Raw genomic sequence first — 26,009 nt, forward strand, 5'->3', positions numbered from 1 at the left:
CCATGGACTTATATTGGGCTCGTTGCTCGTGTCCAGTACCCGAGCATTCCAATTTGCTCGACCCGAGCAACGAGCACCCAAGCAATTAAGTGCCCGCTCATCACTAATAAAAATGCATCCAAAATGAGTGGAATTTCCGCAGCATTTTTGCTGCCAAGAGATGCAGGACCTTGCAGAAATGCCTGAGATATTTCTGCAAGCAAACACTGATCGTGCGCACATATCCTTAAGCTTTAAAGTCCGTCATCTGTCAGTGAAAATATAGGGGGCTTTCACATTACTCGTAGTATAAAAGCTCTAGAAAAGCAAAATGACTCCTCATCCCCCAAAAGAAATCCAGTGAATTCTGCACTCCGGGGGTCCATGTTTACATAAGCACTAGCTGGGCAAAAATTATGGGTACTACAAGGTATGGGCACTACAACGTACGGGCACTACAGTGGTAGCTCTGCAATTTTCACTCCACAACATCCACTGCTGCTTGTTTCTGGCAAACACCCATGGAGTCAAAATCTTCACTGCACCTGTAGATAAATTCCCAGAGGGGTGTAATTTCCAAAATGGGGTCACTTGAGGGGATTTCTGTTCTTCTAGCACTTAGGGGCTCTGTATATGGAGTATATGGAGACTGCAAACTATTCTACGATAATTTGGTCTACAAGAATCAAATAGTGCTCAGTCCTTGCCGAGTTTCCCTGTGTGGCCAAGCAGTACAGTACAGCTACATATTGGGTATTGCCACGTTCAACAAAAATTATGTGATAATTTTTTTTGCCATTTTTACCCATTTCCCCTTGTGACAATGCAAAGTCTGGGGCTACAACAACATTTTTGTGGTAAAATCACTTTTTTTTCTTCACTGCCCAATGGTATAAAATTCTGTGACACATATGATCATATGATCACATATGATCTATATGATCACTGCACCCCTAGATGAATTCAGTGAGACGTGTTGTTTGTAAAATGAGGTCACTTATGGGGAGGTTCTGCTGTACTGGCACCTCAGAGGCTCTGCCAATGTGACATAGCACCCTCAAACCATTCCAGCAAAATGTACACTCCAATATGGTACTGCTTTTCTTCTGAGCTTTGCACTGTGCCTCAAAATTAATTTTTGACCACATTTTGTGTATTGCTATACTCAGGAGAAATTGCATAGCATATTTTGGTCCTTTTTCTCCTATTATCATTTTTGAAAATTGATAACATGAGGCCAAAGTTACATTTTAGTGGAAATGAAAGGGTAATTTTCCATTGACTCAGCCCAGTGTTATACAATTCGGTGAATCGCTTAAGGGTTAAAAATGCTCACTAAACCGCTAGATGAATTCCTCAAGAGGTGTAGTTTCCAAAATAGGGTCACTTGTGGAGGTTTCTGCTGTTTTGGCATGTCAGGGGTTTGTCAAATGTGACATGGCGCCCGCCACCTGTTCTACCCATAATTTCGCTCCCGAATTCAATTGGCACTCCTTCCCTTCCGAATCCTACCATGTGCCCACACAGTTGTTTTACAGCACATATAGGATATTGGTGTACTCTGGACAAATTGCACAACAAATTGTATGGTCCATTTTCTTCTGTTACCCTTGTGAAAATAAAAAATTTCGGGCTGAAGCAACATTTTTGTGGGAAAAATGTATGTTTTCATTTTCACGGTTCAACATTATAAAATTCTGTGAATCACCTGGAGGGTTTAGTGTGCTCACTACACTTCTAGTTCCTTAAGGGATGTAATTTACAAAACGGGGTCACTTGTGCTGGGTTTCTACTGTTTAGGCACATCAGGGGCTTTGCAAATGCGACATGGCGTCCACTATCTATTCCAGCCAATTTTGAGCTCCAAAAGTCAAGGGCGCTCCTTCTTTTCCGTGCCCTGTTGTGTGCCCAAACAGTAGTTTTTCTCAACGTATGGGGTATCAGAATACTCAGAAAAAATTGCACAACAAATTATGCCATCTATTTTCTCCTGTTACCCTTGTGAAAGAAAAAAATTTGGGGCAAAACCAAAATTTTTGCAGGAAAAATTTATTTCATTTTTGTAGCTCAACATTGTAAAATTCTGTGAAGTACCTGTGGGTTCAAGGTACTCTCTGCACCTCTAGATAAGTTCCTTGAGGGGTGTAGATTCCAAAATGGAATTTTTGTGGGGTTTCCACTGTTCAGGCACATCTAGGGCTCTGCAAACACGACATGGCGTCCGCTATCCATTCCAGCCAATTTTGCTCTCCAAAAGTCAAATGGCACTCTTTTCCTTTTGAGCCCTACTTACAGACGCCGCTCTCAGTGTACTGAGCGGTGGTTGTAGCCACATTGAAATACCTGCCTGACTAAATGCAGGTGACTTTTTATCTCTGTATTTTTGCACTGCTCTTGCTAAAATCCCTGAACTACAATTGCTGACTGTATTCCTCATTTTTATTGTGTCTTTTCCTGCTATAATGAATTGCACTCTACTGCTAATTTTTACCTTATATACCTACCATCTGCTGTATTCATGTTATCGACGCCACTTTGGTCCTGTTCCACCATCTTGCTTTTCAATGACCGGTAGTCAGAGGTAACGGTCACAAGATCTCAGTGTAAGTTTATGAGAACCTCGTGCTGGCCTCCTTCTGGCTCTCTTAGACTTACATTGAGAAGTGATTTCCAGTCCACTCAGCAAACACTGTAGCAATCCAGCAGTCCACCAGATCACAACTAGCAGAACAGGATTGGAGTGGCGCAGAGAACAGCAAAAGACAGTAGGTAGAAAATATTCTACTAATCCCAGGTAACCGGCATTAGTGATACCAATTCAGAGTTGAAATTAAAAGAAAAACACTTGAGTGTTGGAGGTGCTTTAAAGGGAAGGTGCCATCAATTTTTTTTTCTTTTTGTGAAAATAACATTATAATATTAATTTAAGCTTTGTAATGCAGTGTTTGCATAGATTGCAAACACTGCAACATGCAAAATATCTATTAAAAAAAAAAAGATTACCTATACTTGCAGCTAGGGGGAGCATCTTCCTGTATAGACCTCAAGCAGCTACAGTAATGCTTACTTGCATTACGTTAGTTGCAAAATTGGGGCAGTGTCCTTGTGACATCAATGTTTCCCTCCTCTTTTAAGAGTTATACTACACCCAAAAGTGGGGGAAGCAGAATAAAGACTAGAGACAATGCACCACCATTTTCTTGGTGACTGCACTGTGATCTAATCTCAACCAGCTGCTAAACAGGAAGTGGATCTCAGTATATTTACAGAAGAGCAAGCAGAAGGAAGACAACGGACTGTGGAGCAACGTGGACCTGAGGAGCAGAGCTGCACGCAGTGGAGAAGAGAGCAGCTGCGAGGCCAGGACCAAGGAGACTAAACAGTGCAGCGGTGAGGGTCCATAGCTTTACTGCACAGGCAGTGGAGGATGGGAGAATATGAGAGCAGAGCTGGGGTTGCTTATGTGTGTGTGTGTAAAAAGCTTCCAATTACATGTCCTCAGTGTGGAAGCTCTGGGCCACAATGAAATGGCACCTAGACACACCTACAGCTGTGAATTGAGCAGCCCACAGAGGCGTGCCCAGTTCACAGCTAATGTGGCTACAATGTTACAGATAGGGTCGGCATCCGACGCTGAAGCCTATGGACAGGGCTGCCGTATTTGAAGGAATGTGAGTGTAGTGTAGTAACTCTTACACTCCTGAAAAGCAAGATGGCAGCCTCCAGTAGCTGCAAAACAAATTAATAAAAAATAAACTATAAATACTGGGCACTTGAAAATATGTTATAACATTAAGGAATTTAACATTTTAATTTATTTTACATAATGTAAAAACGCGGCACCTTCCCTTTAAGTCTCCCAATACATAGTGCAGCAGTGAGGTGTGCATCATAAAAATAAGATGAGCTGTTAAGTGTGTTTTTCTTGACCATCAGTATACTGTCTCCAATAACCAAACACAGAAATCGGAATGCAGCTGTAATTAATCAAACATATTGTAACTCAGGACTAGTGTAAAAAATGAATTTACAAAAGTTACTTAAATTTTTATGTACATTATATCTTTGTATGATTCCTAAAATTACATTCAACTGTGGAACTACGCAATAATAAACATAATTTGCAACAATGTTATTTTTTGAGAGTATAATACAATACATGAGCTATTACATTTACATTGCATGTCAGAAATAGCAAGAATTTTTCTTCTTGTTTCTTCCAAGCATACTAGATTGTTCGCAATTCTTGTTGAAATGGATGGAGAAAGCCTCCCATGCATCGCCACCTTTTGATTAACAGGTGAGGTGGAGGTTGGAGAACCCCTATTCTGAAGATCGGTGCAGGTCTTAAAAGATGGATCCATGTCTTCAGACATACAGTAGATGTTTAAGATGGGAGTTATCCTTTAATAGACAATGTACACAACTGTATTACAGCTCTTTTTTACAAGACTATAATAAGGCTTAAAAGTGCATGAGTTGTTCACTATACTAGTGTACTACCATATGACTCCCTACTGATAAAATTGCCAGTAAATGCAGCACAATGTTTTCGTTACATTAATGTAGTACAGTCAAAGACTGCATTATGACTGCACAATGTGAATGATTACACCTTTAATAGGATGTTCTCATAAAATCTGACCTTTTTGTTGCCGTTTTTACATGCAGAATTAAGACTAAAATTATTAAAGTCTTGCCAAGTAAAGAAAGGTGATGTTCTTTAAACTGTTTAAGTGAATCCCATATACTCAAGCCACCACCTAATATACTGTTAATCACAGCAGCAAACATCAAGCTTCAAATTGACATATCATAAAGGTGAACAATGACTGCATATTAGGCAAATCGGACAAATTAATTTCTAGTCACTTTTATTCTGTCATCTTTTTACTATATGCAGAAATTTCGGATTTGTATTGCACATTTCTGTTGTTTTTCATCACACTCAGCCTCTGCTGTTCCTCAGTACTTATTCCATGTACTTCACTATGTAAATTCCTCAGGTATGGTACTTCTCTTCGGCCGGGGTTGTGAATCACTCCTAGTAAACTTTGTAGCCATCTCTGACGAGTTATTTCTTCAATAGTCTTTCCTTTATCATGCATAAGCTGGGCCTCGGCAACTGATCTCTCTCTAGAAGACAAGAGATGATAACTGTGGCACATTAAGCTAATATATTAAATTAAGATGTAAATTAAGATTTATCTGGATATATAAAGTTTATATTTTTATAAATAACATATATCTTTCCTAAGTTTGATTAGACTGGCACTGTGTCAGTTTCTTGCATCTTGCCAAATCATCCTGTTCCCAATAGCCTATATCCCTTTAGTAATAACACACAAAACCAGCCTTTGTCTTGCAGTACTGAAATGAAAGATGGTTCCAATCACATATTCAGGACCTTGATGCCTTTACAGGTTAATTTGCATGTGCCTTCAAAGCTTATTTCTCAGCATTGGCACAGGTAATCTTTAAATTAGCCTTAAATCCTGATCTGGCAACATTCTTATATTGTTTTTCAACTATTTGATTACCCCTACATTGTTAAAGAAGCCCCCTGGAGCTACAGTCTTATTCCATTACCATCCAAATCGACCTGAAGAATAAAGTTGTCTAATCGCTTATACTGCATGGTGAACAGTGTTAAAAATAAATAAAACCACATCTTCACCTGCTGTTGATTTGTTCATTCTGCCTCCCAAAGATCCCAGTAAGACTCGGTGCAAAGTTATCCTGCACTCTACGCTGAGCGCTTAAATCGGGGTTTCCTTGTAAATCTGTGAAATATGCTATTCAGACAGAGCCCCAGTGGAAGATTCCATACAATGAGGCAGATAGAGACACTGTGTCCGTCTTTTTAAGCATACATAAAAGTGTGTCATCCACACTTTTGTGTACGTCTGAAAAGAAGGACACCGCTGAACAGAGATCAGATGGAGTCTATAGTAACTCTGCTGCCTCATTATAGTGAATGTATGACTCAGGGGTTTCATCTGAATTATGTCATTCAGAGATTTAGATGGAAACCCCCAATGGAGGGGATCAGCATAGAGCGCAGGATAAATGTGAGCTGAGCCTTACTGCAAGTAGTGTAATTTCTAAAATGGGATCACTTGATGGGTAATCTTTTTTTCTGGCACTTAGGGGCTATCTAGATGGAGTCCACAAACTATTCTGCGATAACACAGATCTACAAGGGTAAAATTGTTTGAAAAGTATGAGGTGATTTTTATGTACTTTCTATAGCTGAAAAATATCGAAAAAATTCCATCACGTACAGTTTTTTCACAAACACTGACTCCATAGGCTTTTTCTTGCACAATACTATGACCCCTTTGCATGACCCTTGGTGGATGATTTTCGTGTTATTAGATTGGTTAGAAATGTTTTTTCATGGTACAGAAGCAGAGAAAAGGAATTCCTTCCATACTTTTCTCAAGACAGTGCTCTAGTGTACTGCAGTAATGTTCCTGGGCTGTTTGAAAAATTAACATTGAGTACAATGTGAGCGAGTGGAGACTCTTTATTGATTAATCTAAAAATAGTCTGAAAGCTGTACTACTGCACAATGGCAGCAAGTAAGTTTCAGTGCCTGTAGGGCATTCTGTGCACTTGAAGAAAAGTTATGAGAATTTAGACTTTATTCTCAAGAAACATAACTAAGAGGATCAAGGATGGTCAATATGTGGTGATCTGAAAGTTCTCTCTTTGCTCCTTGGGCAGCAAGGAGGATACACAAAGTACCCATGCTTTTTGTGTGAATGGGAAAGCCGGAATAGGACTCATCACTAGAGCCAAAAAAGTTGGCCAACGAGAACATCTTTGCAACCTGGACTCGAACGTAGTTGTGGAAAGTTTAGTTGATCTCACTAAAGTTCACCTGCCATCATGCCACATTAAGCTTGGACTGATGAAGCAGTTTGTGAAAGCTCTACCTACGGAAGGAGAGACTTTAAAGTAACTGTGTACCAAGTTTCAGGGACTGTCCGAAGCAAAACTAAATGAAGGCATTTTTGTGGGTCTGGATATAAGGAAACTCAAGAAGGACGACGTGTTCAAAACAAAAATGAGAGCTGTTGAGAAAAGGGCTTGGGGTTCTTTTAAAGAAGTAGTGAGCAAATTTTTAGTTAACAACAAAGATCCAAAATTTAAGTCCATTGTGAAAAACATACTGAAACGTTTCAAAGCCTTGGGTTGTATGAATAATTTGAAGTTACATTTTTTACATTCCCATTTGGACTACTTTTCTGAAAACCTTGGTGCTGTTAGCGAAGAGCAATGAGAAAGATTTGATCAGGAAATCAAGGAGATGAAACAACGATACCAAGGCAGATAGAACGTGAACATGATAGGGGACTACTGCTGGATGCTTCACAGAGCTGATCCACAGGCCTTCTAAAAGAGAAAAGGTATCAAGAGAAGCTTTGAAGAGAAAAGAAAAAGGCGCAATAATTAATTTCCAATAAAATTGCAGAATGAATGTTCTACATTTTATATATAATATTGTGTACATTCTTGTGAAAAATCCATACGTGATAGTTAAAAATAGAAGTGTTTTTTAAATCAAGGCATAAGAATACATAAGGATCAGTCATTGGATTTGAAACAATTTTCATAAACCCAAATTTTGCATACTTGTGTAATTATTTTTTTCTGTGAGAGTCAAATAGCGCTCCTTCCCTCCCGAGTCTCACCGTGTGGCTAAGCAGTAATGTACAGCCACATATGGGGTATTGCCACGTTCAGCAGAAATTGTGTGACAAATGTTAGTGCCATTTTTAGCTATTTCCCTGTGTGAAAATTTATAATCTGGGGCTAAAACAAAATCTTTGTGGTAAAATTTTTATTTTTTTTCTTCACCACCTAATGGTATGAAATGCTGTGACACACGCATGGTGTCAACATAACCACTGCACCCTTAGATGAATTCATTGAGAGGTGTAGTTTGTTAATGGGGTCACTTATGGAGGGATTTTGCTTTTCTGGCACCTCAGAGGCTCTTCCAGTGGGTCATGGCACCAGCAAATCATAACAGCAAAATCTGCTCTACAGTATGGCGTTCCTCCCCTTTTGAACTTTCCACTGTGCCTAAAAAGTAGATCCTAATTTGATGTACGGTATTGGCGACCTCAGAAGAAATTGCACAACTAACTGTGATGACCATTTTTTCCTATTAGCCTTTATAAAAATTAAAAACTTGGGGCTAAAACAACATTTTAGTGGTAAAAATATTAGTATTCTTTCTTCACCGCCCAATGGTATAAAATTCTCAAAAGTAGTTTTCAACCATAAATGGGGTATTTGAGTACTCCAGAGAAATTTCATAACAAATTGGACCATTTATTTTTTTCTATTATCCCCTACACCCCTAGATGAATTCCTCAAGAGGTGTTGTTTCCAAAATGGGGTCACTTGTGGTGGTTTCTGCTGTTTTGGCATGTCAGGGGCTCGTCAAATGTGACATGGCATCTGCAATCTATTCCAGACAGAATTGTGCTCCAGAATTCAATTGGTGCTCCTTACCTTCCAAGCCCTGCCGTGTACCTAAAAAGTAGTTTTCCACCACATATTGGGTATCGGGTACTCAGAAGAAATCGCACAAGTTTAGAGCTAAAGCAACATTTTTGTGGGAAAAATTTATTTTTTCATTTTCACCATTATAAAATTCTGTGAAGCCTCAAGGTGCTCCCCACACTTCTAGATAAGTTCCCTGAGGGTTATAATTTCCAAAATGGGGTCACTTGAGGGGGGCTGTGCTAATGCAACATGGCGTCTGCTATATATTCGAGACACTTTTGCGCTCCAAAAGTTGAATGGTGCTCCTTCCCTTCTGAGCCTTGCCATGTGCCCAAATAGTAGTTTTCCACTACATATGGGGTATCGGTGTATTCAGGAGAAACTGCACAACAAATTGTGCTGTACATTTTCTCGTGTTACTCTTCTGAAAATGGAAAATTTTGGCTAAAGCAATATTTTGTAGTAAAAAGTAAAATTTTCATTTTTTATTTCCACATTGCTTTAATTCCGGTGAAGCCTCCAAAGGGTTTATAAACTTATTGAATGTGGTTTTGAGCAGTTTGATGGGTGTAGATTTCAAAATGGTGTCACTTTTGGGTATTTTCTGTCACATAGGCCCCTCAATGTCACTTCAAATGGGATGTGGTCCGTAAAAAAATATTTTTTTGTAAATTTTGTTGGAAAAATGAGAAATTGCTCATAAACTTTTAACCCTTCTAACTTCCTAACAAAAAAAAAATATTTCAGAAATGATGCTGATGTGAAGGACATGTGGTAAATGTTATTCATTAACTATTTTGAGCGGTATAACTATCTGGTTTAAGGGCATAAAAATTGCAAAATTAAAACTTTTTGGCAAATTTTCATATTTTTATAAATAAACGAAAAATCATATCGACCAACATTTACCACTAACATGAAGTACAACATGTCACGAATAAAACATTCTCAGAATCACTGGGCTACATTGAAGTGTTCCAGAGTTATTTCCACATAAAGTGACACTGGTGAGAATTGAAAAAATTGGCCTGGTCAGGAAGGTAAAAATAGGCTGGGGGGTGAAGTGGTGCATCTTAAGACTGCAAAGAGAGAGTTAAACAGTGAGATAGTTTACGGGTGTCTATTCATCATAAGGTAAGTTGTGAATATATTAAGCACTGCTCAATAACCTCAACTCACTATTCTCTAACTCTACGTTCTTCGTCAGTCCATCCACTGGCTGCTCATTACGCAAAGGATCCAGTTCAAAACTCCTCTCATTAACCTTGAAAACCCAATCCAATATTGCCCATCTTATGTTTTTTTTTTAGAATTTACACACATTCTTCTTCTGCCAATGGCAACTGTCTCTACTAATCTAATCGCATTTCTCTTATCTGATTTTTTTTTTCGTGCTTTCTCTTTTTTTATTTTCCCTGCCTCAGTTTATCTGTTAATTTATAATTATTTTAACTCACAAGCGATCACTACCTCTTTCGAGAAATGTATATCCTGGCTTAAGGAGTCGCACAACTTATATTCCAATTTTTTCTCTACTTAACATATCGACCTTCTTACTCCATTCATTGAACTTTTGTAGTCACTACTTTTGTCTTATAGATTGCTACTCTGTTTATTTTGTCTGCATCACTCAGTATTTTCTTTTACAGTATGTTTATCTAATATTTTGCTGTGTAACTCATTTGACGCAAATTCTGTTCATATACTGTTATCACAGATTTTCAAGATTTAGATTGTTTCTAGATGTTTAATTTACTTATTGTGTGTCAAAACAGAAAGCGTTCTTCGGCCTGGGTTGTGAATGATCTCCAGTAAACTCTGTAACCATCTTTGCCGATTTATTTCTTCAATCATCTTTCCTGTATCATGCATTAGCTGAGTCTCTGCAACTGATCTCTCTCTAAAACAAATAACAGAAAGTGAAATGATTAAAGAGAAAGTATCATTCACATTACTATTCTGTGATTTTACGCTATAAAGCAGAGGTGATGCTATGTAAATTGCTTAGACACATTCTTAGCATGATAAAAGGAAATCACAAGGCCATAAACAGAATGTAACCTTATCATATACAGTATGTGATAATAAAAATTGTAGCCTAATAATGTTAGTTTACTACTTTTTCATTTGTATTAAAGGTATCATTGCTACTAGAGGTCAGAAAATATTTATTTTTACTGTTCTTCTCAAATCCCTAACTGGACCTGTCACAGGTAGGAACATTACCTCTCGCTGCCTGCTGCCACCATATTCACTCTACAGGTCATGCCGGTAATGGGTGATACGTCAGAACCAATATATATGGGTGGCACGTGTTCTGCCCAGTCAGACATACTGATGTGGTTGGGACCTGTGGTATTGCCTAGTCGGGCTCTATCGGTATGTGTGCTGTCCAGCAACTCGGGAGTAATCAGCCATCTGCTGAGGCCAATGGGGCAGTACCACTCCCTACTGGGACGTAGCATGTTTTTTCATATGGGACTAAGAACTTACCGGCCTGTTATGCCTGGTGGACCGCGCATGCCAGTGATTTTCCTTCATCTGGTGAAATCACATCGACAGTGCAGCTTTTTCTCTTCCGCTTTACTCTGTTGATGTGGCTTCACTGCCATTGTCAGGCTGATTGACAGTCGATTTCCCACTGCCTAACTGTGCAGAAGTGGCTATCAATCAGCATAATGTTCGTATTGAGGCCCTCTCGACAGAGCAGACCAGACGACAAAGACCAACTCTATTGATGAGAGGTCAAAGGAAGCAGGAGAGTCACTGCCTGAGCTGGCAAAGATCATCGCCAGGCAGAACAGGCAGGTTGTTAGCAACTAATTGCCAGTAAGTTCTTAGCACCATACAAAAAAGCCAAAGTATCAGATAACGTCATTAAAATCACAGTATAATGGTTGAAGTTGCTGGTTATTTCTTGATATTCTCCTCAGGCACCAGTTGCTCTTATCCTGATTCTGACCCTTCTTTTTACCTCACTATATTTGCTCCCTTTCCATTTTGGCTCAGAAATCAGCTACTTTGACCTCGCTTTATCTAACCACTTGGTATCTGGCCACTGCTTAATTCCTAACTACAGTTTTTCCCTGCTGATTTTGTATTGTACCTGCAGTCTTTGGTTTTGACCTGTTTAGTTAACTATTCTCTGCCAAGTTCACTCCACTGGCCAGCACAGTGGCCTTACAGTTCTACCCTTTTCTATTGCATACTACTCTTAATTTGATTTTACCTTCCTGCAGATCAGCAGGAGGCTGGCATGTTAAAAAGTTTAAGTATGGCAACTATGTAGATAGTATTTTACACTTGTGACAAAATCACTGGTAGTGTGTCGGAAGGGAGGTATGTGTCGCTAAGACTCTTAGCCTCAGTGATGTGAAATCATGCAAGTTCTCCTGCACAATAGGTTCAGAGAGAGTTAATAGAACCACATTTACAAGGGAATGTTTTCAGTGGATAATGAGGTGCAGGGAGGGACGTTATCCGCCATACATTCAAACAGGGGAATGTCTGGGCTTTAAATAGCCAGCCCTGACATTCAGAAGTGTTCAGTACCTGAGGAAATCTTGCTCCAGAAAGGCGCTAACATGGACTGTGCTGAACCTGTATGTGGCTAATTGTGAGTGGACAGACTTTGGCCGAGATACAGACTGTGCTGCAAGTTTTGAATTTTGTTTTGTTTTGTTTATGACTGCTAAATAAACTAACCTGAAAATTTAAAGAGACAGTATCCCTTGTTTACCTCTGCATACAGGCGACCTTGTTGCTTTACCACACACTATATAACATCCACCAATTGTTTATGTTGGAAAACTGGCGAGGGACACAGGACTGAGAGCGTTGGGTTAAATACAAGAGGTAAATAGATTTTTTTTTAAATTTATGCAGCACCCTAAAGTTGTTAATAAGCGGTTGTCCTGTAGTAGACAACCCTTTTAACAAATTATTTTGTAACAAATGTAAATGCAGATAACTCTAATATCTATGAGGACAACAAAAATGGAACCTTGTTAACCAGCTTCACCTTTTTCACTGATCACATTCAGCCATAAAATAAAATGTACATTTAGTAAAGGAGAACTAACTAGAACTAACTAATGAATATGTCCAACTTAAAGGAAATGGATTCTTCATTAATTTTTATCCATATAACAACGTACCAAAAAACTGTTTCTGTGGAGTCACAAGGCACATTATTTTTTGAGCTGCTTATTGCTTGAGAAAAATCATTGATAAACCATGTGGCTACAGAACCAGGAAATTGGGTGAAGCACTTGAAAATACAACATCTTCGTAATAAAAGTAGCAGATTTAAAATATTTTGGAGCTACGGTCAGTCTATGAAAGGCTTTTCACACTGTAACAAAGCCAAGATGATGGTCATTTTTGTCACCACTCCATTATATTTGTTAGTACAGCCCAAATGCCTTATCCAGAAAACATTGTGTGGATTACTTAAAAAATAACTGTCCTATTATATTTGTAAAATTTACAAGATTGGAACTTGTCGCTTTATGCAAGAACTATTCTAGGAGATAAAAAGTCCAACTACTAGATATAAAAAATCTACACACTCCTATTAAAATGCTATGTAAAAAAATCATGACAAGAAGAATCATTTCAGAACTTTTTCCATCCTTAACTCCTTACAGACATAAGACACAATGGTTTGTCACATGTCGGTTACATATCTATTAGCCTGCATCTTTGCTGGCAAATGATTGCAATATTATTCAGCCATTATCTGGCTCTAACAGTCACAAGTGGAGAGGAGCTCCGCCCATGGCTGTTAATCTGTTAAATGCCGGTGTCAATCTGTGGCAACAACATTTACAGCATGCAGTCCGGATGGCGATAGGTTGCCATGATGGCCAGGGGTCTGCCGAAGACCCTGTGCCTGTCAAAACAGTACTCTTATGAAAACCAGCCTGTGGAGACCGTACTTTATCCTACATACAACAATATTCTAGTATTTCTGTATATGGCATAAGCGATCGCAAGTTCAAGTCCTTCTACAAAATACAATAAAAAGTAGAAAAAGAGTGTTTTGAAAAATATGAATCAAATAAAAATATTAATGTTTGAGTTTTGGAAAATGGCGAAAATTCTGAACATGTAAATTATGAATTTTTTCTCCACTTGAGTAAAAAACAAACTATGCATCTTTGGTATTGCCGTAAACATACTGACATGGAGAATCATACTGGCAAGTCATTTTTAATGTATAATATAAAAACTATACCAAAAAAACAATTGTGAAAATGCTCTTTTTTTGCAATTTCACAACACTTGGAATTTTTGACTTGATTCCAGTACAGAACAACCCGTTCTGCAAATAATAGCATTCATACGACAATGTTAATGGAAAAATAAAGAAAATTTATGGCTTTTGGAAGAAAAAATACAAGCGCAAAAATGGAAAATTGACCGGTCGAGAAGAAGTACATTTTGCTCCTAATTTGTTCAATTCAATTAAAAAATAAACTTAAATCTTTTCTGGTAGAAAAAGAAAAAGAAAGAATTAAAATAACGTGGTTTCTTATTTATGCACACCCTTAAACTAATACTTTGTTTAAGTATCCTTTGAATTTATGACAGCATTTTATCTATTTGGCTAGGAGTTTATTAGCATGGCACATCTAGGAGTGGCAATCTTTGTCCTCTCTTCTTTGCAGTAGTTCTCGAGTCTGTCAGATTGTGAGGGCATCTCCTGTGTACAGTCCTCTTCAGGTCAACCAACAGATTTTCAATTGGATTTAGGTTCATGCTCTGGCTGAGCCATTCCAAAATGTTGATATTTTTCAGGCAAAGCCATACCTTTGTTGATTTGGAGTTATGCTTAGGGTCGTTGTGTTGAATGGTGAAGCGCCTCTTCAGCTTTTTAGCTGGGTCCTGAAGGTTTTGTTTAAAAATTAACTGATATTTGGAACTGTTCTCAATTCCCTCCATCTTGACTAATGCCTGTACCATACCTTTTGATATTATGCACAAAATGTTCAATCTTGATGTCATCAGACTACAACACCTTTTCCCACATGCTTTTAACAGACATGATGTCGTTTTTGGCAAAACATAGCCGAGCTTGGATGGTTCTTTTAAAAAAAAAAAAAGCTTACGTCTTGCCACCCTACCCCACAGGCTAGACATATGAAGAATAAGGGAGATTGTTGTCACATTCTAGTACTTACCAAAAATTTCTCCAGCTTATTTAATGTTGCTGTAGGCAGTTTCCTGGACAAATTTTGTTCTTGCCTTGACATACCGTTTTGAGGGATGTTCAGTTCTAGGTATTCTCACTGTTTTACCAAATTTAAAGCACTTCTTGATGACTTTCTTCACAGTGTTCCATGGCATATCTAATGCCTTGGAAAAAAAATTGTTCCCTTCTCCTGATAACTTTCTATAATAATATCCCTTTGCTGTGTTTTAAGCTGTTTATGTACCATGGATTTTGCTGTAAAATGCAACTAAGAAAATATCAGGAAAATCCAAATAGAACAGCTAAACTTTATATGGGGTTAATCAGAATCACAATAAATGATGGCAGCTTTGTACTGACTACTATGCATTGAGTTTATACATGTTTGGCTAATTCTGAGTACAAGCACATCTCAAAGGTTGTTCACACTTATGCAACCACATTATTTTTATTTTGTTGTTTTTATTTTCTCCCTCAAAATGATTTCAGCTTGTTTCTCAATGGATTTGTACAGATTATATGTGACATTAAGGCCCACTATGCTTTTTCAAGCGTTTTTGCCGCGGAATTTCCGCAGCGAAAACGCTTAAAAAACGCTTGGTAATACGTGGCCCTTGGTCCCCAATGATAATCCGCATGTGCTGTGCACATGCTGCGGAAATTTCTGCTGCGAATTATCATTGCGGAAAAATACTCAGCATGTCCATTAATTTTGTGGACACGCAGCGTAATTGCCGCCATTGACTTGGATTGAATCGCTTAATATCCGCATGACTACATGTGCACATGCGGATATTAAGCGATTCAACGTGCGGATGGTACCCGAGTCTGGAGAAGAGGAGACTCCTCCAGACCCAGGTACCATAGTACCTGTAAAAAAAAAAGAATTTAAAATAAAAAATAAACATTATACTTACCTTCCGATGTCCCCCGGTCTCCTGTACGATGCATCCGGTCTCTTGTACGGCTCGCGATGGTATAAAAGGACCTGCGGTGACGTAATTTAGTCATGTGACAGGTCACGCGACCGCTGACATCGGTGGTCGCGTGACCTGTCACATGACTAAATGATGTCACCGAAGGTCCTTTAAGACCATTGCGAGCCGTACAAGAGACCGGACGCATCGTACAGGAGACCGGGGGCCATCGGAAGGCAAGTATAATGTTTATTTTTTACCATTTTTATTCTTTTTTTTTAACTATTAACTTGGTCACACTATATAAATCCATGCCGGTTGCATGGATTTATATAGTGTGACCAAGTAGTCAATCACTTTTCCAAGTGATGCTAAAATCGCTTGGAAAGCGCTTGATAACCCGCATGCAGAAATGCATCCAAAAAGGCTTGACAAACGCTTCTACCTGGCAGGAAAAACGCATGTAAAATCCACATGCGTTTTTCCTGCCAGGGAGATGTGGGAAAAGTCCGCAGCATTTCTGCATCATGGGCACTTAGGCTATGTGCCCACGATGCAGAAATGAAGCAGAAAATTTCTGCAGCGTTTCTGCATCTCCCTTGCCAGAAAAAACGCATGCAGATTGTGCATGCTTTTTTCTGCAGAATACACGCGTATTCACATGCGTATTCACATGTGTTTATGCATGCGTTTACGCATGCGGACTACAAGTACTTTCCAGGCGATAGCATCACTTGGAAAGTGCTTGACAACTAGGTCACACTATATAAATCCATGCAAACAGCATGGATTTATATAGTGACCGTAAAAAATAAAGCAATACTTACTGATCCCCCGCTGTGTGTGCTGCCGCGTGTGTTGTCACGCTCCTTCCCAGTTGCCGGCATCTCGCGAGACAGCCTGTGGTCACATGACCGCGACGTCATCTCAGGTCCTGGAAGATAAGCGCTGCAGGGGCCGCCGGACAGGTGAATATAAACTTTATTTATTATTTTATTCTTTTTTTTACAGGTACAATGGCACCCAGGTCTGGATGAGAGTCTCCTCTCCTCCAGACTTGAGTACCATACGCACATTGAAACGCATATAATCCGTGAGTACAAATGTACAGTCACGGATTATATGCGTCTCAATGCAAGTCAATGACGGCAATTCCGCTGCGGTTCCGCAAAATTAATGAACATGCTGCGGATTTATGAGCGCTGCAGAAACGCTGCGAAAAATCCGCAGCATGTGCATTGACATTGCGGAATACCATGCGTTTTTGATGCGTTTCCGCTGCGGATATTCCGCAGCGGAAACGCATGAAAAACGCATCGTGGGCACGCAGCCTTAGTCTTAAGGTGGAAAAAGGTCTGCTATGATTTTACTTGGTATGATTTTTACATGACAAAAATCTGTCATTCAAACAATGGTGTGTAGACGTTTTTATTCAATGTAGTTTTACCTTTCCGGCTTTGGCAGTGAACACCAGTGTAACGTACAGCCATTAATACAGCCATCTAACTCCATTTGTAAGTAAGCATTGAGCAAATCTGCAAGTACTTGAGAATGATTGGTCTTAACTCCTCAAATACCTAACGATTTTTCAGTAAAAAAAAAATGCATTTCCACAATTGCTTTTTGGATTTTGTTTTTACGGTATTAATTGTGCTATAAACTTGACCTGTCACTATAACACACAAGGTCAGTATGATTATGGCGATACCAAACTTGATAAAAGCTTGTGTCACCATTTTCCAAGACCCATATTTTTTCCTTTTTTTGGTCAATGAAGCTTTGTGGGGGCTTGTTTTTTCTTGGTAAGCTGACTTTTTTTATTGATAGCATTTTTGGATATATGCTACATTCACTTTTCGTTGCATTTTTTACAGACTTGCTTTGACTTAAAAACGCAACTATGGTGTTTCAATTTTTTTTCTCTTTACAGTTTTTACCAATCAGGTTAATTAATTTTATGAAGGAAAAAAAAAGAAAACAAAAAAACGCTGTCACACGTACATGACAAAAAATTCAGGAAGTGGAATTCAGCATAAAGTTCGGGATAAATCAGATCTTGCAGTGCTCTGCTTGAGAAGGATAGTGCTTAGCATAAGTTGAATAGAAAACAAAGGCTGTGGAAAGTGGCCCTCACCTCTCTTACATGAATAAAAATGTCAACTTTATTCAGTCATCACATGAATAACACAGCTGAATAACACCGCTATCATCTGCGGGAAGTTAAGCAGACTCATCTCCTGAGCTTGCTCCATACATCCGCTGCTGACAAATGCCAAAAATGGGCTCATCATCGCACGTGCAGCTTGATAGCGGCAGGGAAGCATCTGTGTAAAATATACTGACTTGAAAGAGTATCATTTGGAGTAAGAAGAATTGGCTTTACAAATGAATATCGTAGAATGGTGAGAAATATCAAACTTGACCACCACTTTGCCTCTTTTTTCTGTGAATAACATGTATTATTGAATTTCCAGATATTTTATATGAGAATGAAGAAATCCTTTATTTTAAAGTCCCTGTTTGTCTTTCTATTTAGAGAGATGAGTTGCTAGTTTATTCAACGTTATAACCCCAATGAGTGTAACTCTGTAAATGTATGTACGCACAGTGTATTTTGAGGCTCCAAAAGTGCCTGAAAAATTGTTCAAAAATGGCTTGAAAGACTCATCCTACTTTTTTCTATTGAAAAATGACTTGCAGCTCATATGTTCAGTCCTTTGAGTGTTTTTAATTAGCTTCAAGTCTTGTAAAATGCAAAGCATTTAAAAGAACTATTTATATACACATGTAACTGTTTCAAATACAAGTCCAGCCATACCCTTACATGGCCAGTCTCTTCTTCTGTTAGTGTGAAATCAGCGTTTGAGTTGATATGTGAATGAGGCTGAAGAGCAATTGTAGATCTGAAGCCTCTTTCATTCCAGCTCTCTTCACCATTCAGCGCCGCCTCCTCCTGCTTGTGCTTGTGTGTGATTTCAGGCATAGGCCACCACCCCACTATCAGTATTTGGTCAGTATTCGGTCAGTGTTTTTTCTCAGGACTGGGAGCCAAAACTAGGAGTGGGTGATAAATGCAGAATTGTTGACTTGTTTCTATGATACCTTTTCTGTGATTGTTCCTCTCCTGGTTTTGGCTCTCACTCCTGAAAAAAAAATACTGACCAAATACTGATAGTGGGGCTGTGGCCATAGGAGCAGTCTGTCATGCAGAAGACGGTGGCACTGGGCGGGGAATAAAGCTGGAATGACAGAGGCTTCAGATCGACAGTCTCATTTTTATATCAATTCAACCACTAATTTCTCAGTAATGGAGGAACGTGCTGTCTAGTTTAAGGTGTTGCTGGACATGTCTTTGAAAAAGCTATATGCACATGTATAAAAAGCTTTAAAGCTTTAGGATGAAGTTCTGCTGACAGATTCCTTTAAACATTCCATGAATGGATGTAAAATCTCATTTTTTAGTTGTCCAGGCAATTATATTTGTACAGAACAGCATGAGTAAAGCCATTAGGAAAAAACAAACTATATTTTATGCAGTAAAGAACTATACCAGTTACCACTTCCCAACGTTCTCCATATGTATAACAGGTATAATTGGAGTAATGATCCTACTAATAACTATAACAATATGTGTCCTTGATCAGGAATAGTAGCAGTTTGGATGCAGCATATTTTCGCTGTGTCCAAAATGCTGCATTCTACATGAAATGCATGTGTTTTGGAACTGTGCGGATTTACCTCATCTAATGACAGTCTATTGGGGAAAATACGCACAGGAAACAAGCGTTTTTGCTACAGATATTTATGTGCTGTGGCCGGAAACTCACACAGCAGGCGAGTTTCCGAAGTGTTAAATAGAAGCACAGCGGGTATGGGATTTCTATAAATCCCATCCACTGTGCTTGTAATGTAGAATGCAGCATTTTAGATGCAGCGAAAATACGCTGCATCCAAAACGCTATAATTCCTGATCGTGGGCACACGTACTGTATATCAACAGCTCAATCTGTCAATCGTCTGCAGATATCTTGTGTGTGTTCAGGTTATAGGTTCTGTTAGCAAAAAATTAGCTGCTGGATTGTTCAAAGACAAAAGGGATCCAAATCATAAGCATGTTTGAAACAATGAAGACAAAGTACAAAAGAGACATTACTTTTCTGTGTTCTCGAAGGCAAGTAAATAGGCAGAGGAGACAATTGCAAGGAAAGTCACCAGCTGCAGGGATTTCAGTGACAGGAACATCTCTGGAATCTGTAAAAAATAATTAAAATGTAAGAATTAGCGCATATTCAGTCTTTTGAATTACAAATATTTATGTAATTTTTAATGTCACTGAAACTGTCTCTAAAAAACAGTGCTGGAATGCCAAATTGTCTAAAGCTGGCCATACACATTAGATGAGATGGCTGTTGGCTGAATAATGCTTTGGCCGACAGTCAGTTCTGCCAACTCTCCCATACACAGAAGCACTTATTCACCCGAGCACTCCGGTGTTCTCTATGTTCTCTCAACATCTTTCATGACCATCAATATTCTGAGACCCCAATACACATTACACCGTTGGACAAACCTGTTGGCAGTCTAATGAATGTTGGGGCTTTAAGTAGAGTTGAAACAAGAACATAGAACAAATAGATTTTTACCTCTGAAGTTTACAAAATCCAAAAATGTAACTCCATTCTCCTTATGGGATCCCGTATTTTAGGACTCCTGCAGCTGCCAAAGTCCCAGAATTTATTCCCGTCCATGCAGGGAAAATCTTGCTTCATATAGTTGCCTCCACAAAAGAATGAAACTTTCCATAATCAGAAGAGTTAAAGCTGAACAAGTGCTCTCTTGCATACTGGTTTCTCTATGCACTTTCAGCAAGAACTAGTACTACATGTCTGCAATAGGGGGTAGGGTAGATAAAGCTGATGAACTCCGGTGCTACACACTGCAGGAGCAATTACACTCCTTTGGCAGTGTTAGCCAGCGGTTGTTGAGAGCAGTCACATGGATTATCTTCACGGCCGACAGGTGAGTATTATGGTGGTTTATTCTTTTTTCTCTTTTACAGGTGACAAGGACCTCCGGGATTAGGCGTTAAGGTGAGAATTATGGTGTTTTTTATTTTTTCTCTTTTAAAGGGGACAAGGACTTTGGAGATTAGACGCTAAGGAGGTGTGTATAATGCTTTTTTAGTTTTATTTCAATAATCATTTATTTAAATTTTATTTTTTCTTCACTTGGAACCCACTCGTTAGAGTTCCTTCATCTGTGAAGTATTGCCTTTACTGTGCTTTCTAATAACAATTCCTCCAATATCAAGTGACGTGAACTGTACTCCAGCTGCCCTGAGAGGCCCGAAATCTGCCTTCTCCAAAAGGAGATGAAACCTCCTCTCATACGCAAAATACTGCGTGTACCCTGTACTGAGATCTAAATCCAGTGTGCCTTTAAAAGAGACTAACCTGTTATTTCCTTCAGTAAAGAAATGTTTTGTTTGCAAGTTCACACATGTGTATGGCTGATTTCAATTGCACTAACATCACGGGCGCTCCAACAAGTGCACCCAAACGTCACCTCTATAGGAGCGCCCACTGGGTGGTCCTATACCATCTTCCTAGGTGCAACCTCCCACTATTGACAATTATTGTGGACACAAGGGAAGTGTTTAGGGGTCCAGCAGCCCACTCCAGCTACTGTGACGTTACCATCTGCTGTCAGTGGAACTACCATGTTTCCTTGAAAATAAGACATACTCCGAAAATAAGCCCTAGCATGATTTTACAGGATTTTTAGAGTATGCTTGATATATAAGCCCTACTCCAAAAAGAAATCCTAGTTACAGTCAGGACCGGAGTTTGGAGAGGGATGGACAAACCTGGTCAATTGTTCAGGGCCCCCGCTCTCTTAGGGGCCCCCCGCAATTTCTATTCCAAGGTTAAAACTGATTAAGGACCTTTAGTGACATCATGGTCATGTGATGTCTGATTAACTTGTGGCCTCTTCATGTCACGGGAAAGAGAAGAGATTGTGGGAGGGATTGAGAGAAGACCCATATGACTGCAGATGCCTCTCCTTCATTGGCTCAGCTGCCACATCACTACCTTTAGTCATCTTCCCCACTGCTGTGGTCAAATAGTCACTTACTTCATTCCAGCTTCACTTTAATCCATTTGTTTTTCTAAAACTGGTGTGGGCGATCATTATTTCAATTCTGAAAAACACTCCCCTGTCTAACTCTTAGTCATCATGTGTTTGAATATGAATCATATATTTGTTATAAAGGTATAACATGTTTGTATATGCTTACACAATAGATGGATATATATATGTATACACTCCTTTCCAATGTGTCTCTCACAGACATCCACTAACACTTATGCAGTGTCACAGTCCACGGGTGTACATATTGTATTTTTTTTTATCACTTATAAATTGACATACGGTACAGATTTTGAAATGCGCCCCATGCCAGTTATATTAAGAAACTATGCATTAACCTTTTACTGACATCCTCCATACATATACGACGGAAGTTGGGAGCAGGTGTATGGAGTGGGCTCACGGGGTGAGATCACTCCATACTCGGCAGGTGATGGCTGTGTGTTGCAACTAGGACTTGCCTCTAACAACCATGGGTGGCGCAGAGCTCCACCTGTGATTCTTAACCTTTTAAATGCCGCTGTTAATCTTTGACGGTGGCATCAACAGTGCACAGGCATGGGGGCGTGTTATTCTATGCATCCATCGGTGCACCCATGGTGTGATTGCAGGTCGCCGATGGGTTGCTATGACCGCCGATAAGTTGCTTGTCATTACAGAGGTTCCCTTGAAAGCCTGCCTGTGGCTGGGATTCAAACCAGACCAATCGCAGGTTGAAGTCCCTTAAAGGGACTAATAAATACAGGGAAAATTTTTTTTTTTTAAAACCCCAAAACATAAAAGATCAAATCAACCCCTTTTCCACCATTAATAATGAAGCAAATAAAAAAAATTACATATTTTGCATTGCCACGTCCAGAAAAGTCTGATCTATTAAAATATTTTTTAAAAATTAACACGGTTGATAAACACCGTAAACAGAAAAAAAACAACTAAATTTTTGATCGCTACAATACTACAAAAGATGCTATAACAAGCAATGAGAATGTCATATGTGTCCCAAAATGGTATCTACAAAAATATTGTCTCGCACTGCAGAAAATAAGCTCTCACACAGCTCCAATGACAGAAAAATTAAAACGCTATGGGTCTTGGAAATTTTTTTTTCCAAAGTTCTGGTTTTCTTTACAACACTAAAATAATAAAAAGATTGGCCAAGTTTTGTGTCACCGTAATCTGATAAGAATCATATTGTGAAGGCATTTTTACAACACAATGTACTCCGTAAAAATAATTACCAAAAAACAATGTCAGAATTGTGTTTTCTTTCACAATTTCTCCATGCTTTGATTTTTTTCTGCTTTTCAGTACACGATCTGGTAAAATCAATAGTGTCATTCGTCATCCCGCAAAAAACAAGCCCTCGTACGGCTATGTGGACAAAAAAATAAAAAAGTTATGGCTCACGAAAGGAAGGGGTTAAAAATGCCTCTACACAATAGCATAGCATGGGATGCAGGCGCTCAGGACATGACAAGTAAGAGCACATTTAGACAGGCTGATAATCTAGAACAAACATTCCTAGGAACGCTGGTTTCCTGATTATTCACCTCTAAATGGGCCACCAATCATCTGACGAACAAGTAACAATGTTGTGAAGAATATTGGAGATATAATCTCTTGTCAATCATTGTATCCTATTTGGCAGGGGATTATAAAGATCTACAGCATACGGTTATAACTGGACACTTCTGCAGCCAAAAAGGAGGGAGGGAACCGAGAGACAGTGAGTGACAAATATATCCCTTAGCAGCTCCAAGCTAAGGAGTTACACCCCCACCAGCTAGCTGGTATGCTTCAACAAGAAGACCCCCTGGAGATCCAAGCCATGCAGCTCCCTTTGTGTCAATGTGGAAATACTATATGTCCTAGTTATTCATAAAATAGATTTTCAAGATCCCAAGAGAATGGGGAATAAGATAAAAGAGGAGCAGCCCAGTCTAGCGTAAAGGGATGGGGAGATACCCAGCACAGCCTTTCGGAAGCCCCTAGGGCCAATGTGTTTGGTCTTCATGCATAGCAGGGACTGGGCTGGATCCAAGCGTAGCAGGGGCCCGGCTGGATTCGATGACACCAGAACCGGCTCCCTAGGACCGTCCACTACTTTCACATTGATGCCCTATCCATAGGATAGGGCATCAATGTATGATCGGCCAGGGTCCCGCACGCGGCACCCCCGCCGATCAGCTGTTATCGGAGCCGGCGGCGGCCTCTGGTCAGAAGTCCTTACCTGTGGTGCTTGGCCATCCATCTGTAGTGGCCACCGTGGGGTACTGCATATCCGCCTCCCATTCATTCCCATTTGCAGTAACAAGCACCAGCCACTACAACTTGACGGCCAAGCACCGTAGGTAAGGACTTCCGGCCGGCGGCTGCCAGCACCGATAACGGCTGATCGGTAGGGGTGCCGCATGCAGGACCCCAGCCGATCATACATTGAAGCCCTATCCTATTGATAGGGCATCAGTGTGAAAGTAGTGGACAACCCCTTTAAGGAAGTATGACCCATTTTAGTTTTTGAAGTTTATAGCTGAGGAAGGCCAGGGGTGGAGATTTAGGTCCAGCCCAGGGGGCAGGAGAGGGAGCGACCCAGAGAGGTTAAAAGCTCCTGCACCTCTAGTCCAGTGCTTTTTTCTCTAGGAGGTTGTGACAACACATCGTGTGAGGGAAGTCACGCAACATGGAGGGACCCACAAGCCTCCCATGTGGCAGCCCCTCCCCCACATGTAAGGCCTTCCATCTGACTGGTAACTGACTCTTAATATCTGCTTATATCTTTTGTACCACTACTATTGTATTTGCATCCCATTATGTATGTATAACAGTTATATATATAGTGTCTTGTCTAGTGTGCCCTTAAGGTGATTAAATATATAATTTAACCTTGGGCTGCTCTTTTATCTTGATCCACGAATCCTCACGTCTGTTGTTCGGTCCAACTAACACGCTACTGGGGCTGGTGTCTGGCCCGATATAATCCCCGTTATATCTAATAGAAACTGGTGGCAGCTCTACCAGGCTGACAAGGTTCTGTTTCACTGGGGTCTCAGCGTGTCAGTGGTGTGAGCGAGTGTGGTGCTACATCAGTGACTGAGTGGACCTCCTCTTCTCACGCCCAGTACCTTCCTGTAACCGTGTGGACAGGGGGTGTCTGTGTAGAACTGTACCAGTTTGACCTTACGCGTCCCCGAGGGGGTGCGGAACATCACGTTGGTGCAAAGGACAGATCCGTATCACGTGTTCCGTCTGACATAATTGTGACATCAGGTGGGTGGTGAGGTGTGGATCCTTCACATGTGGTGGCAGCAGTGGGATTCTGGGGGATTTCTCTGTTGCCATTCTTCACATATGGTGGTGTGGCGCCCCTGAGGGTTCGACCACCACAGTGATGCTGCACTTCTCTAATGGAGTGTAGTGTTCCTCCTCTGAGGTAAGAACAGTGCCCTGGCCCCGGAGCTCCAAGCTGCCGCCATCTCTGGAGACCTCCGTGGTCTCCCACCTCCGTTACCGGAAGACCCCGGGCCTGCTTGGGAATCTATGGGCCCCAACCAGGAAAGGCCCGCGGACTCGGGCCTGCTGCAGTGCCCCTTAATGCTGATTCCGGGCCCCACAGTTACCTGCCCGGCAGCGGAAGAGAGGGCCTGGGAAAACCAGGGGGGTAACCTAGAAGGCTCCCCCCGGGAGCCCCAGGCCGAAGAGAGGAGAAGGGAGCAGTGCCTCCAACAAATCCTCCAACTAGACCGGGAGCAGCAAGAATGGGAGGTACGGTGTGAGCAGCTCCGAGTTCAGGCCAAAGCTGTGAAGTCCAGAGACCGCCAAAGGGAGGCGTTCCGCCCGAGCCCCCGTGAAGAAGGGCAGGTGGTCCGCTTCCACCAGGAGGGAGGATGGGGCTTCATCAGGAGTCCCGGGCTGAGGCAGGACGTCTTCTTCAATCGTCACGACGTCGAGCCCCAGCTCAAAAAGGGACACCCTGGCCGGAACCTCACCCCGGGTGATATAGTGTCTTTCACCAGCCACAGTGGGGTGCGGGGGTGGTACGCCTTGGATGTTCACAGAGTCTCCAGCAGTGAGGCCCCTGCGCACCCACCTGTGGAGGGCCGGTCAGCCTCTGTTGGGAGGAATGAGCCCTTTCCCCTGCGGGAAGATATGGACTAAGCAGCCCCCGGCTGCTGTTATAGTTGAGATTAAGTTGTTTTATATTTTTAGTTGATTTACTACCCGTTACCAGAGACATTGGTCCCTAT

The 26,009-nt window shown here is 40.5% G+C and overlaps 1 protein-coding gene across 1 annotated transcript in view; it reads right to left on the reverse strand.

The window, feature by feature from the left end:
• Positions 1 to 221: 221 nt before the first annotated feature.
• The window catches only part of LOC141247610 (uncharacterized), an 85,172-nt gene continuing 59,384 nt past the window's right edge, over positions 222 to 26,009 (reverse strand). The window contains exons 2-4 of the mRNA XM_073669243.1: positions 19,769 to 19,866; positions 10,259 to 10,402; positions 222 to 5,115 (exon numbers count right to left, since the gene is read on the reverse strand). Coding sequence (XP_073525344.1) covers positions 4,854 to 5,115; positions 10,259 to 10,402; positions 19,769 to 19,866 — 504 coding nt within the window. The 3' untranslated portion in view covers positions 222 to 4,853. The remainder of the gene's footprint in view (positions 5,116 to 10,258; positions 10,403 to 19,768; positions 19,867 to 26,009) is intronic.

Source organism: Phyllobates terribilis, unplaced genomic scaffold, assembly GCF_046119375.1.
Source record: "Phyllobates terribilis strain yellow unplaced genomic scaffold, ASM4611937v1 Scaffold_2__4_contigs__length_985480577, whole genome shotgun sequence".
Taxonomy (NCBI): Eukaryota; Metazoa; Chordata; class Amphibia; order Anura; family Dendrobatidae; genus Phyllobates; species Phyllobates terribilis.